This window comes from Vigna umbellata, chromosome 2 (genome assembly GCF_029865625.1).
Source record: "Vigna umbellata cultivar VRB3 chromosome 2, Vumbellata_1.0, whole genome shotgun sequence".
In the NCBI taxonomy this organism is placed as follows: domain Eukaryota; kingdom Viridiplantae; phylum Streptophyta; class Magnoliopsida; order Fabales; family Fabaceae; genus Vigna; species Vigna umbellata.
The window spans coordinates 5,074,197-5,089,532 of record NC_142166.1 but is presented as its reverse complement, the minus strand read 5'-3'; the positions used below and the strand labels follow the sequence as shown (position 1 = coordinate 5,089,532).

Genomic DNA, 15,336 nt, shown 5'->3' with positions numbered 1-15,336 from the left:
AGCAATCACTGATGTCATACATGGATGAATTTACGTAATTCTCTATTTTGCCAGAACTAATCATACATCTCAGTGAATTCTTAATCTTCTCTTTCACCTCTTCTCATAAAAAAATAGGAAAGTGGCAAATTGAACTGTTAAATGAAAAGAAATCAAGAATATAATTGAATTGAAAGAGTCTTAATTGATTATGCTAATGTTGTATTCATTTTGACCATTAAGAATTAATTACGTTTTAAGGTGGAGCACGAAATAAATGTTGACAAAATAGCCCGTCTTTTGGTATAATGAAAAGTTCAAGTTCAGTGAGTTGGAAAGAGGATGATTCCTCATTGAGCAGTTCTCTGGCAGCTCACCTCCTTCTCCTACATCTTCCATTTACACTTTTGTCCTCATTTACTTAATCATTTCTCAACCACCACCAATCTTTCTAACCTTCAACAACCCTAAATGGTATAAACCTAAATATCATTGTTATTATACATGCACTTCTACTGTTTTTTTGACTTTCATTTTTTCACTCCTTCAATTTCAGTGAGTGCTATTATATTATTTTCTTCAGTTTTCATTAACACTAAAATCTAACAAAAAAATCAAATTTTAACAAACAAAACAAAAAATTCTCAAAATAAAAATACTAACTTAATAACAAAATAAAACACAGCCCAGGACCCCGTAGAGACCCTAAATCGAAAAATATAGCCGCGAATCGAACTATGGTTGGCCTTAGTCGCAGTTCGAACTGCGGAAAACCCAGATCCGCACTTCCAAGTGCGCCGACGGCCATGCACCTCCAAAAACTAACCGCAAATCCACCTGCGGTTATTGTCTCACGCAGATCCAACTGTGGCACAACCATATCCGCACTTCTAAGTGCGACGACCATTAACCGCAGTTCCATGTGCGGTTTGACCTGCAAACTAACTTGGACGTTGATGTACGAGAAGAAGACACCCTGCAACCACGGCACCAACGATTGAAGAAACGAGGGACGAGAGCTAAGGCACCAACACGAAAAACAGTGAGCAAAAAACTGAACAGAGGGGAAGGAAGAGCACTCATGTTCAAAAAATTGTGAAAAAGGAGGGAGGAGGGCGTAGAAAGGAGAAAGAAGAAAGACTCAATGGTAGGGTTTTACATGAGATGCGACAGAGAGGAGAAAGAAGCAAGGGTGTAGGGTTTAAAATGAGATGTGACTTTGATGAGTGGATGAGTCAACATTTTTAGAAAATAAATGCTCACTGACATAATAATAGAGTTAGGAGTAGAGGTATAGTTGAAATTAAAATAAAATTAGGAGGTGCTTGATGAACTTGGTGAGGTGCAGGAAGAATCACTCTTTCCTCGCTGTCAATCAATATCATTTATTCTGAAATTACAAATTGCCTAAGTAGTGGAAGTTCATGAATCTAATAAAGTCACGTGAAATCAGAGCGAATGATTTCATCACCACCCTATCAATGTTAATTCTAATGCTCTTTATTTAGTAGACGAGATATTTTAATATAATTTATTACAATTGTGACGGGACTTATTACCTTGTTCTAAGAGCCTGTTAATATTTTAAATGAAATTAAGAAGGAAAAAATAATAATGACAATTATCGTTAGATAAAATATATTATATATTGAGAAGTATATGTCTCCAACCCATAGAAGTTTATTTATAACAACTTTTTGATAATAAATTATGTGTCATTATTTTATTAGTTGTATAATTTTAAACGAACCAATCACGAATTACCACAAAGACGTTGTAATAAAGTTTTAAAAAATAATTGTTAAAAATATATTTTCTTTTATATTTAGCTTGTTCTCAAGTTGCATCACAGAAGCTTTTATCTCTGTTTTATTTTTGTTTCTAATAATTTCTTTGCATAATTAATCAAAACAACGATCAAATTACATTGTGTTAAAAATCTTTCTGTGGTTTATTGGTAACTTGAGGAAAGCTTCTGGATGTTTAAGCACGCAAGACTAAACGAAAAATAGTGTATCATATGAAGTACCATGTATATAGGAAAGTAAAAATATTGCAAGAGCATCATTATTTTTTTAATGTTGAAAGGCAGAATAAGTTTGGGCACTCCAATCATGCATCTCTCTCACATTCAACACAGTTTTGTGCACTCATTACGCCGACACCGTGTGTCTGTATCATCAGATAGAGAAATTCTCTCATAGTACACAATCTTTTTCTTTAAATAGCAAAACCCACTTTTTTCTCCTTTTGTATGATTGTTGTTTTCTCGACTTGATAAATATTTTTCTGCTAAAAGAAATAAAAAATCTATCAAATAGGGAATATTAGGAGTAGCTCGTACTCCCCACCTTTACCCTGTCCCTTGGCGTCAGTGAACTTGGGAATGAAGATGGTGCTGGTAACGACTGTCACTATGAATCTATGATTTATGGACTCCTTTTTTCTTTTTTTTTTCATGGCACGTATTAACACCTAAATTAAAATTTGTTCAGAATTTAAATGTAAGTCTAAATATAACATTAAAGTTCAATATCGTATAAGAATAAAGATTCTATTAAACTTATTATTTTAACGTTTTTAGTTAAAGATGATGTTATTTTCTTATGTATGGATTTGGCATATGTCTTGTTGACCTTGTATCTTTTCGATGACTTTTTTTTTTTTTAAATTCATCAGTAGTAGTTCAAGAAGAAAATGTTAATGTAAATAGCTTCAGAAATTTTTTAAAAATTTAAATGTGAGTTTAAATCTCATGAGTTAAATATTTTGAATGGAAGACGATATTAATTTTGTATGTATATGTTGAACTTATATGTTGTTGAAGTGATTTTCTTTCTTCATAAAACTCATCAAAATTTTATATATTTTTCAATATGCTTCTCACACAAACAGTTCGTTACAACAAATTTAAGTTTCACAATGACTAAACATAGTAATTAAAGTATACAATTAAGAAAAATCCTTAGGTTTTTAACGAGTTAAATTCAAATTTATACTTTATATGATGCTATCAGCAACCTTCTTAAATCTTATATGAATCAGAGATATAAGATTAAAATAATATAATTTTGCTTGCACAAATAAAAATACAAGAATGTTAATCTTAATCTAATTAAATATGAAAACCCAGTTAATTTCAGAGTTCTTGTTAAAATTAAGAAAGAAAAAAAATGTATGACTACCATTTCTCAGTACCCAATTTGGATTCTTGGTGGTAGTACTATACACCACTGTGTATTTTCATTAAGACTGTAGAGCTTGGGAGGCTTGGGTTCTTCAAAGACATCGTCGTCCCTGGTCATGTTTTTTCTTTTGTGATGTTTTGATTGGAAATTATTTATAGGAAAGTAGTTATTTCAGTGGGAAATTATTTTGTTCTTTTAAATCCAAGATTTTGATTACTTAAGGAGAATCCAACCCAGTTTTTCTACAATTGAACGATTTAGGTTTAACCTTTAAGAAAAACAAAAACTCAATCATTATCCCTAAATCTTGTGCTAATAGAAAAGTAATATAAAGATCACTTAAAATAAAGTATAGGAACACTACAAACCCTAATGATTTCAGTCTTATTGTATTCTTTTAAAAAGGTTTTTGATTAATTGCATTGTCAACAGTGATGATTGGATAAAATTAAGAATTATATGATAGCTCTTTTAGCACTATTGATTCAATCAGAAAGGGACCCAAAACAGTGAAGGTACCTTCCCTCCTATAACATCACAAAAAAGATACCACAATAGAGTTTCTCATTATTAAATCTTAGTAAGACCTTTTGGAAAAACTCTACCCTATCACATGTTTTACTATTTCCTCTTAGTTTAAAGACCAAAGTGACAACCGACACATTGCAAATAAATTAAATTATAAACCTATCTATTCCATCCTCATTCACATCAATAATATATATACTTTAATTTACAGATGTAAAGTTACATTTGTTTTACCTTTACATTACTATCTAATTAGGACTGTTTATGTTGTAATGATTATTTATTGGATTGACATTATAAACAAGTATACACTTGGTATCATAATTAAACTCTTACCTTGATACTTGATATCTGATGTCAAATCATTTATAGTTCTATGAGATTTTGTATATATGAAGATCAAATTCCACTATCTATTTGAGCTTGATTAATTTAAGGTTTATTTTTAGTAATTCAGTTTTTATATTTATTTATTTGATTTCTGTTGATTCTTTTTTTTTTTAACTTAATTCAGTCTTTAGGTTTTAAAAAAACTTAATTAAGTTTTTAATTTTGTAAAAAAGGTTTAATGTGATAAATTTCTTTTAAATTTACGTTAATATTATTTAGAAGTGTCATATCTTAAAATTTGAAGAAATTTTTACATTAAAATTCCTTTAACTTTGACGCGTGATATTATAATTTAGATTTTGTCACGTAACAAATATAAATTTTGACACGTTACACTTATAAATGATATTAACACCGATTTAACACAAAATGTCAAATTAAATCTTTTTCTACCAAAGTAAAAATTCAACTCAACTAAGTCAAAAATATATATAAAAATGAAAAAACATAAAATATAGTGACTATAATACTAATTAAATCTTAATGTAATATGTTTAATAATATCTATTACTAAAGTTTTAGATTAATTCTAAGTGTAATATATTTATTCTTTTGTTAAACTTTTTATTTTTAAAATATTTTGTGCAAAAAATAATGTAGTTATACGTACTAAAAAAGAAATGTAGAAAATATTTATCAGTGTTAAGTATTTCAATGAGTGATCGAGTGAACAGATTCAATATTAATGAACTATCAGTAAACTTACATAAGAAAATTACCTTTATTAATGTGAAGAAAATTACGTGTGATATACTTTTATATGATACACAGCTTGCACTGACTTTAGTGACATGAAAGTAATTAGTGTACAAGTTTTTTAAACGGTAGAGATTGAAGACATATATATGCATGCATAGTTCTTAATTAACATGTGTGAAGCCTGATATTTTTGGTAGAAGTGAAATTATAATTGGATGTGTATTAAATTTGGTGTAGTAGTAATTAAGTTTGAAAGTTTGGTGTAGAAAATGTGGTGGTGGATTTATTAATATTGAAGAGATAGGTATGATTAAGGTATCATAGAGGAAGTTTGAATAATTGAAAGAGGAAAATATAAAATTTATGCAGAAAATGAAAGGAATGATGGTGTTGTAAGATGGGAAGACAGGACCCACTTACGCCGTTCAATCATCCAACCTTTAAGGTCAAAGCAATCATAAACAATGTTGAACAACCACAAACTGTCAACGTCTTCTTCTACTAGTGGATTCATCTATAATTCAAACTATAACACAACCTTATATTATCTTATTTAATCACATCTATAGTTTATAATCTATTGCTCATTTTGACCACACCAACCCTCAAACCAAAGATTCATCGATACTCAAAGTCTGCAATTCATGGATGAAACTGCCAGACATAATGATACTCCACCCAGTTGGATGAATAAAAGTACAAGACCATAGGATTCTCGGATTCTCGGATTCAAGATGAAAAAAACAGTGTGTATGCACTAAAAAGCTTTCCTACTCCTAAAAGGGTATTTATAATTGTCTTAAAAGTAGTTTTCATGATGGTTTTTTGTCTGTTATTAATACTGCATAAACATGAAAAGGAAGTGGGTGAGAAAGGTGTTTGAAAACAGAAGAAAAAACAAACACATTCTATAATGAAAATTAGCGGTTACACAAAGGCTATGAGTTGCATTTTACAAACCCCCCCAACTATCCAAAGTCAGTTAATCCATGAAGTAGTTAACTTGGAGATTCTTGGGCAAACATGAACCCATGAATCCATTATCCCATTTGCTATCACCTTTACCACCCCAACAAAGTGTAAAACCTATACCCCCCTCCACCCCACCAAAGTTAACTGTCTGTAAACTGCTTTGAAAAATGTCTTTCAGCCATTTCTCAAACATGCTGTTAGTAAAATTTCCACACCCCACACCAATTTCTTCTATCACCCTCTCCTCTACAGTAAATTTCACCACACTTTCTTTCTTTCCATAAACCTCCTCAAACCATTCTTTCATCTTTGACACCAACATCTCTCCCACCTCCCTCTCACTCTCTGCACTTTCATTCAACTCAAACCTGTTCTCTATTGACTCAAGAACCCCATTCCAGCTCAATGGATCTGCCACAGTTTCCCTTGTCAAGTCACTTGAAATTGGACTGCTTCCACCTGTTTTCTCTTCCCCATCATCATCCTCTTCATCAGCTTTCATGTTCAGGTCTAGATTGTTGAAGCTTGAATGCCGACAAAACACTTTCCTACCCTCCACCCTTCGATTCTTGACCTTGGAAAACAAATCCAGCACTTCAGCCCTTCTCTTCTCACCCGAACAAGGTGATGAAGACTCCAAACCAGCCTTCGTTTCACGTATCTTCAGCACCAACTTCATCACCGACTCCTTATTGTTCTGCTCTTCGTTGCCCCTTGTGTCACCGTTTGTCAGTATGAATATTGCACGGCCTGAACTCTCCTCAGTCCTACTTAAACTTCCGAAGTTTCCAGTTTCAAACCCATCTGCAAGAAACTTCCTGAACTGGGCATCGGCAAAATCCAAATTTTCTATCAGAATCACAAGCTTCTCCTGGCTTTTCAAGGCTCCAGCCACCCTTTCGGCAAATGGGGTTGCTGAATTTTTCAGCATGTCCAAGTGAAGGAGCACATCAACTGAGCCAAACACCGATTCTGCAATCGCTCGTGCCAACCTTGTTTTCCCAACAGAGTCAGTTCCTTGCAACAACAACCAAGTAGTGGCACTCTGCTTTGCAGATTTGGAATCAACCAATGCCTCGGCTATGGAAGGAACTGTCTCAGATTGCCATGGCACATTCTCCTGCAACAGTTTACAAATATGAGCTCGTCGCAGTGTTCTATCAGTAGTTATGATATTTTCCACCGTTTGCCCCGAACCACCGAATGTTGAATTTCCAAGAGCAAGAGTAATCTTTACTTCGTTACTATTACCTTCCATGCCCTTGAGAGAATCCAAGGCTGTGGATGGCTTTCTCTGAGTCACATCACTGAAATTGAACTCAATGGTGCATGATTGTTGGCGCCGAAACCGAGGGACAATGTTGGAGCTATACGCCGGTTTGGCAGGTGAATCGGCGAAAGATATTGAACTTGAATCTGTGAACACACTGCCCTGGTTTGGCCACCAGGGATACGATGAATTGTAAGGGTAGATCTTCCCATTTGAACTCTGATTGCCGTGTAAAGTGTTGCTCCAATGGTTATCAGACTGTTTGCTCTGGTGCAGACAGTGGCATAGTCTGTTCCATTTTCTTTTCAACTGATGCAACTCATCCTGAAAACATTCAATTTCTTCATAAGCCACTTTCTCAACCAACTGAAACGACAATAAATAGCATGATTTCACTGAATCACGATCTCACATACAAGAGTCTGAATGATGATTTCTGATGTTTAAGATAAAACTTAGATGCCATTCAATTCTGTAACATACTTCTACTTCTTTATAAATACTTTATTGATAAATTCATAACGTGAATTTGTTAGAATACTTCCGAAAAATCTGTAATTTGTTATCATATTTTGCAACTAATAGATTAATTGAAAAAGTATGAATTAATAGATTTGTTATAAATGATTAAGATTAAAACACAAGATTCGAAATTTTGAAGAAGAGAACATTTTTTTCTTTTTAAATCTTAAGCCTTTTGCTACCTTTTGATGGGCTTCAGTGGTGTGAGACTGAAGCCATGAAGGTAACAGTTTCTTCTGGCCTGGTTTGAACAACTGAGCTTCCTTTTCATAATTGGAGGCACATTCTTCACAGCAGTTGAGTTTATCCTGCTCCTCCTTGCTGTTACTGAAGAGCTTTGTTTCCAGCATATGAGATGGATTCTGGGAGATTGTCATCTTTGAATCGTGAACACTGAAATCAGTACAGAAGGTTCAATGAACATTCAACAATAGTAACCAAAAAAGACACTTTTGGGATTTGAATATATTCTGCATCAGAAGCTAGCTTGTGTACTTTCTAATATTCTTGTAACATTTTTTTTATCACGTTCTTGCTACCTTCCAAAAGGTTACTGTAAATCATGTTTGAGAAACTGAAATGTTTGCAATAAGGAATATATATATATATAATATGAAACCATCTCTTTCTTCTTTCTTTTCCTTTTGGTAAAGTATGTATGGTTCCTTCTACACAACATCATGTGAATCCGTAATGTCTAAGAGGTTCTATGTATACTGACAAAACAAAGTGAAGCAGAAAGGCACTGCTTCACGTCTACCTTACCAACCAACCATGCTTTTGACAGTGGCTTCTGGCATAGTCCAGAGACCGTACGTACTTAGCAACCAAATGCAAAACCACTTAAACTCTCAAATTAAGGAATGATCATCACTGAATAACTTTTAAATTGCATACTCAATTTTCCTCTCTTTTTTCCTTAACTTTCTTATGGGCTAGGTTGTAGGTTGTTAAGAAAATAGTAATTAGTTTTTGGTATTAAATTCATGAAAGTGATTAAGCAAGAGATAATTACCTGGAAGCATGGAGACTCAAGCCAAGTCCACCTGATGGAACAGGAACAGCTTGAAGAGACCACTGAGTCTCAAGAGGGGGTTGCCTCATTTGGCACCTCATGTATGTTTGATAACTAGCTGTGGCCACAAGCCACACCTTTGTGTTGGAATCACAAAACAACTTCCCTATTTCAGCAAGTAGATGACAAACTGGGTTATAGCCACAGACTTCTCCTTCATCCTTTTCACTAGAAGTTGTTGCTTCTACAGTCCACTTGAGGTCTCCAACATAGAAAATGGCTCCTCCTCCTGATGCAACAGAATCCACCTTTCTCTTCAGTGCTGAGAGACTCATCTCCACTTCTTCCCTTTTCATGAACCTCAGAGAAACCGGTGCAAGCTGAAACTTGATGAAATGTGTTGACTTCAACTCATCAGGGACATCTCCTCTTTCCAACTTCCCCATCAGCTCTCCCACAAGGCCTTCAGTGAGTGCCACCGAGTCACCAACTATCACAGTGTTCCTCTTCTTCTTCCTCAAGAGGACATCAAGAACAACCTTTATATCCTCCTTGGAAGAGGGTGGTGGTGGTGGTGGTGACTCGGTGATGGGAAACACGGAGGCCTTCTTCTGTGAAGAGAACGGAAATGGAGAACTGAACTCAGAAGAAGTGTAGGCAGCCAAGAAATGGTTCTGCCTGAAGGCACTGGTTGTGTTGTTCTCACTGGGAGAAGGAGAGCAAGGAGAAGAGAAAACACCGCCAGAAGTGTTGTAACACTGGAAAACAGAAGGAGTGGAAGAAGTGTCCTCTATGTTGCTCTTAACAGCAGTGCTAGAGAAACCAGCCTCTCTCATAACCCTGCTAACACTAGGGTCATCAAGGATAGATATAATGAGCTGTTCAAGCTCGACCTTGATGGTGAGAAGTGGCTGCTGCTGCTGCTGCTCAATGCAGCCTCTTCTCTGGTGAGCCTGAGCTCTCTTGAGTGCAGCAATGAGAGCATTGGAGAGAGAAGGCTGTGTGTGGAGCAAAGGGCCAGGTGTTGTAGGGAGCCTGTTGAGGGCGACATTGAAGCAAAGCTCAAGGGCTCTGCACTGAAGAGGGTGAGATGTTTGGTGTGGCTGAGATTTGAGACAAGCCCTTCTCAAGGAACTGGCTCTTAGGCTCAGCAAAGTAGCAGCCACATGCAGAGGGGTGACCTGTGCATGGCCCCTTCTGCGTGCCAACCCAAGAGAGTGCTTCAACACTGAAGCAGCCTCCGCTGTGAGGGTCTGTTGCAATGTACAAGCTCCTGAGCGCATCACTTGAATAAAACCCCACCCCCCACACCACCCCCTTTTTGTCAATACCTTTTCTTCACAACCACACTGCTTCCCTTTCTCTTCTCTTTCTCTTTCTCTCCAAACTCCACCACCAACACCCCCACCTTTCTTTTTTTGCCTAACAAAAAACCTACTACCTCCGACCAACTCAAACCTACTTCTCAAATATCACAAACAAACGTAGAACCAAACTATGACAGTGAATGAGTGAATGAGAGAATGAGAGAAAGAGAGAGACCAACTAGTTAAGCTTTAGAAACACCATACTAGGCCTCACTGCTTCTTTATAGTACCAGTATACTTCTTCTCTCTCATTATTTATTATATTATATTTTCTATTTTCCTTTTTCTTTTGCTTAATTCTCTTTCGGTTTTAGCTTAAAGCAGCAGCTTTTTCTTAGCTTTTTATTTCCACTTCATTCCTCTTTCTCTCTCCTGTTTACAGTTATAAGTGCAGTCCATCCATAATCTAAATGTCTTATTGATGTAATTAATGAGCTGTTTTCTGGTTTTTTCAGCATCTCTCTTGTTCTTAATTGGAATGTCGGATTCGTAACAGTACCCACATAAAATTACCATTGGCCCAATGCACATATAGTGTTGCTGAATTTGAGCTGTATCAGTCACATATAAAAGGGTGAAAAGCTGTAGAGTGCAGTCATCTGCTATAGCTGCAACAGCAATTTGCATGCATGTTGATCATATTACAAAGGGGTAGAGAAACTATTTGATTCCATTGATTAATTAGATGATAGCATACTTAAAAAAAAGAAAAAGAAAAAACTAACATGTTCTTTCTTGTGAAATGTGTAGTTTTTGTGCAAATGAGGTTGCGTAAGAAACTAGAGAGTACAACACAACAACAGGGACCCACAATTCAAAATTCTTACTTGGAGTCACAAAGCTTTTCCTCCTTCCACATCATCCTTTGAATAGCCAGACAACCCCAGCAGAAATTCAAAAAAAGTACTAAAGGAGAAAGTTAGGAAGGTGAAAAGAGATGAAAACTGAACAAAAAAAGTTATAGAACATATTTATAATTCATATTTCATATACTGTTACTAAAAAAACTACCACTTCTTTCTATCATATTAACCATTTTGTTTTCTGATATAATATATGAAGTGTTGTTACACAAATCTGTAGCATATTTCATTATATAAACCTTTTTTCTGTCATTTATATATGAATATGTAAAGTTAGAATTTGATTGAGCATATTGTGAATAGAGATAGTAGTAAAATAAAAGAAGCACTCTCTCTCTCTCTCTTCACGCCAATCCTCGTAGAGAGACAGCATTTTATTCCCCAAGTACCCGAAAAGCAACTCTCTGTCTGCTATCCTTCACAGCATTATTGGATCTTTTTCAGTCTCTCTCCTCTCTCTCCTCTCTCTCCTCTTGCAGACTGCAATCACCTTTTTCTATTAATCTCATCTAATTTCCAACAACCCACTTAAAAAAAACCTTTTGTGTTACCAAAAAAAGGAAGCAGAACTGAAATATACTGTTATAATGCATACTCATTTGTGTTCCCATTTCGTTTATACAAACACTGAGGCCTCATTTGTTTTTTCTTGGAAGCCAGAAAACATTTCTGTAAGAGTTTTATTATCAACTTTCAGCCATATATGTAACTTTTTTGACTACTTTCATAACATGTTTTTACCCTTTAACATTGCTTCAACATTATGCATCATTTACTATTTTCTTTAACCATATATTATCCTCATCTCTTGCTTTTCTTCACTCTCTTTTTTGGGGTGTGAGAAAGAATATTTTTATATCCTCCTTATAACAGATTCTCGTCGAGATGCATGAAAGGTAACCAGGATCTCTTGAGATCTTCAGATACCACAAACCATGTGTATAATTGTACTTAATTAAGTTTCATTAGCCTTATAATTAAGTTCTAATTTTATCTATGCAGATAACTCTTGTTTTATTAGAATGTATATATGTAATTAGCTTACTCCAATGACTAAAACAGGAAGAAAGTGAAACCAATGACACATATTTCTTCCGGAATGGCAGTAAAAACTTGTTTTATCTGTACTCATATACACTTAATGTGAAGTTTTACCACGAAAAATAGTAATTAGTATAAGAACGATTAGACAGTTCTTTGACCAGCTGAATTATAAGGAAAGCATATATGGGTCCTCACGTAGTCACATTAATCTGACCTTGCAAGATTCGAAGCATGATCAGAATTTGATCATTATACAACTTTACTTTTAAACTTAACACTTTTTTAAGAGAAAATGGGAAGATAAAAATGAACTCATGTGGAGAGAGGTTGATTTTGGAAGTATATATATAGCGTGGTTTCCAAGGTTAGGATCTGTTTAAGGTATATTTGGAGGATTAAAAGTAACTAAAGGAGAGAAAAAAAATATAGAATAATCATATATTCTCATTATGCAACTTTCTTATACCCCAGTACATTAAAAGAGCCAAAAAAGAATCTGCTACTTAATTAATGCCTTATGTAACAAAGGAAGCGCTTCGGTTGAAAGGGTGTGGAAAGAACACTCAAACTATACTAAAGCTATGAAACAAAAGAAGTACCATAGGGATGATTGAACAGAGAATATTAATTCTAAAAAGGTATTATATATCAGAAGAAATACATGCACTCAGCAGTTACCAGTGACGTTTAAACTTTTGAGATGATTAACTAAGCCTTCTTTTGCAGTGAAATTCATCGAAAGAGAATATGTATATTACTTTCTAAAAAGCTTATTTATCACCTAATTAACACGCCCTTTTGAGTTTAATGTCTGTTGTCGTTTTTACACTTCTCTCATGATTGAATGGTGCATATATATGTATGATCAGATAGCTTAAAGTGAAAAGATGAAAAGATAAAACAAATGAGATATATCATAAGATGTGATGAGGTGGGGGCATGCATGTTTGTTCTTTGAGCACTCTTTTTATCCTTTTTCTATAATTCAAAATGAAGCACCCTAAGTAGATATATAATCAGAGGCTGGCTCATTTTGGGGTCATCAACCCTTTAAAAAGGATGTGGTTTTTGATTGGAAGGGAGTACCCAAATCATTGGAACATTATATTTCAAAGTTTGAAAAGTGGTGAAGACAATAGCATTTCTCTACTTAGAAGAAAAGGATCCATTTATGCATGCATTCATTGTTTGTGAAAATGTGCAGTTTTTTTTTTTTTTTCATTTTGATCTCATGAATCCTGCTACATCCATCGACTGGTTCAAATGATTTGGTTAGCATATTCCCTAACAAATTTTCAACAAAGAAGGAAAGTGAAAATTCTGAGCCTTCATTAACTCAGACAGAACAGGCCCACACTTACGTACCAAAACATGTTTTACTTCGACAGATATGCTAAAGACAAATTTGAAGTGCTTCAATTCAATCACAAACTTGGATTAAAACAAAAAAATTCCCAACTCACAGGTTAACAAGTTCAGCATTGTGTGAAAAAAAGGGGACCACAGAGGGAAAAAAAAAGGAAAAAAAGTAGCATAGGAAGACATTTAGCATAAACGGCTCCACCAAGGGTTTTGTATACCCCAGCACTTACTTACAGCTGGTGGGAACACTTATCTTAAAGTATGATTACAAACAACAAACAAAACAACAAAATTAAAAGACATGCTTAAATAAAAATCTATTTCTGTCAACACGATTGTCAAATTCTCTCTAAAAGTAAAGTGGAAAGTTATGACTCATAATTACAAAATTAACTATTAAAACTATGATTAAATGCATGCACATATATGGTAAATTATGAACCTGTTTTCACAGCACTTCATCTTGACATTAATGAACCATCCACTACTTTACTCTTTAAAGTGAAAGATTCATGTTATAAGAAATAATCTAAATGAATCAGAAACTTCAAAATTAAAACTTTGAGAGATTCTGATTACCATCAAAACTAAAAGCATATTTATTATATATATATATATATATATATATATATATATATATTACTTCATTCTTTATTATTAGATTAGCACATCCACGATAACCTTGAGGATGCATTGGTCAAAAGAAAAACCTGATTAAAAAGAATGATCAAGAAGTTCAAATATCATAAGTATGATTTGATTTTCTTAGATTAATATGATCCCTTATTTAAAGAGTGAGTATATGGTTGTGAAGAAAATACCCTTTAATAAAGAATGAATTTTGAACAATATATATTCGTTGGAAAGTTAGTTGGTATCTATGAGTCTATGACAATGGTTTAAAAATGGTTCAGTGTCAGATTTTTTTTTTCTTCTTCAAAATATTATAGTGTCAATTATTGGACATCAAATAAAGTATGAATATACATGAGAATGAGATTAGTACTCTTATTATGGTAATTAATTTAACTCAAAAGGGAGAATATTGGTGATGAGACACCTTAATTAAATGAAGTTTCTTTTTCATTTCATCTTTTGAATGCCAGAAGGTATCAGATAGCCGCAATGGCACCCTATGTGTGGGTTATGAGATCAAACGAATCTTCCTTCATTAACATAATATATACATATATGGTCGTAGAGAATTCATATCCACAAGAATATGTATGAACAAATGTCACTAACGAAGAAATCTGTTTAATTATCTTAACAAAGATTAATAGACTTTAAACATTTTCTTTTATTTCATTATGCTTTTAACCATGTGAGATCCAACTATTGAAAAAAGAAAAATCTTTAAACAACATGTACATAAAAAAAAACTCTTACAACACCTTGATATTGACTCATGTGATTAAATAAAATATCATATTAATTCACAAAAAAAATGAAACGTTTAAGAATAAAATTTAGTTTCTTCTATACAATACCCAATCCTTATCCCAACATTCTGTAGATTAAATTTATAAATTACTACATATATAGCTATTTAAAGGTTAATATTTTATTTCTCTTACTTATCCTAGTTAGCTCACACCAAATAATTTACAAATTTGCTTATTCGTTTCTTGTTTGTGTTGAATTGGGATATACTTATTTTATTTCTTTTAAGATTTGGACATCTATGATGTGCTGTACACAATTTACTTTACTTCCAATTTAAAATATTTATATTTAATTGTTCGTTTTGTGATTAGAGTGTGAAATAACAATACTTTTTAATTAAAGCATTAGAAATGAGATTAATGTATGTGTTTATAAAAGACAAGAAAAGTGGATACTAATTAATGTAGTATGATGAATATGACATTTGTTGATCACTCAAATAATTGGGAGGGACTGAGGATTTAACATGTAATGATACTTATGTTGTTTTTTTTTTGTAGATCTTTACGTATATCTTAGTGTTATGTTTTTATCAATGTTTCTTATTATTTGGTCAAAGAGATTACATACAAATTTCGAGTTTTTTTTTTTTTATCAAATTTTGATATGTAAAGAGTTAGAACATTTCAAGTATATTTTTATTTATATTAATAATAAAAAAAAGATATATAACAACAGGCTATTGAAATCC

The 15,336-nt window shown here is 33.5% G+C and overlaps 1 protein-coding gene across 1 annotated transcript; it reads right to left on the bottom strand.

Annotated features, from left to right (window-relative positions):
- Nucleotides 1-5,676: 5,676 nt before the first annotated feature.
- On the bottom strand, nucleotides 5,677-10,248 carry LOC124820314 (protein SMAX1-LIKE 4-like). The gene is made up of 3 exons (XM_047291981.2): nucleotides 8,564-10,248; nucleotides 7,731-7,941; nucleotides 5,677-7,350 (listed from the first exon to the last, which is right to left on the bottom strand). The coding sequence occupies exons 1-3, from the start codon at nucleotides 9,844-9,846 to the stop codon at nucleotides 5,767-5,769; spliced, it is 3,078 nt and encodes a 1,025-aa protein (XP_047147937.2). The 5' UTR covers nucleotides 9,847-10,248; the 3' UTR covers nucleotides 5,677-5,766.
- Between the last annotated feature and the right edge of the window lie 5,088 nt (nucleotides 10,249-15,336).

Coding starts and splice junctions, on each gene's coding strand:
- LOC124820314 (XM_047291981.2), bottom strand. CDS start 9,846: ATGCGCTCAGGAGCTTGTACATTGCAACAGACCCTCACAGCGGAGGCT. Junction 7,942..8,563: donor TTGAGTCTCCATGCTTCCAG/GTAATTATCTCT, acceptor TACTGATTTCAG/TGTTCACGATTCAAAGATGA. Junction 7,351..7,730: donor CCACTGAAGCCCATCAAAAG/GTAGCAAAAGGC, acceptor GAATGTTTTCAG/GATGAGTTGCATCAGTTGAA.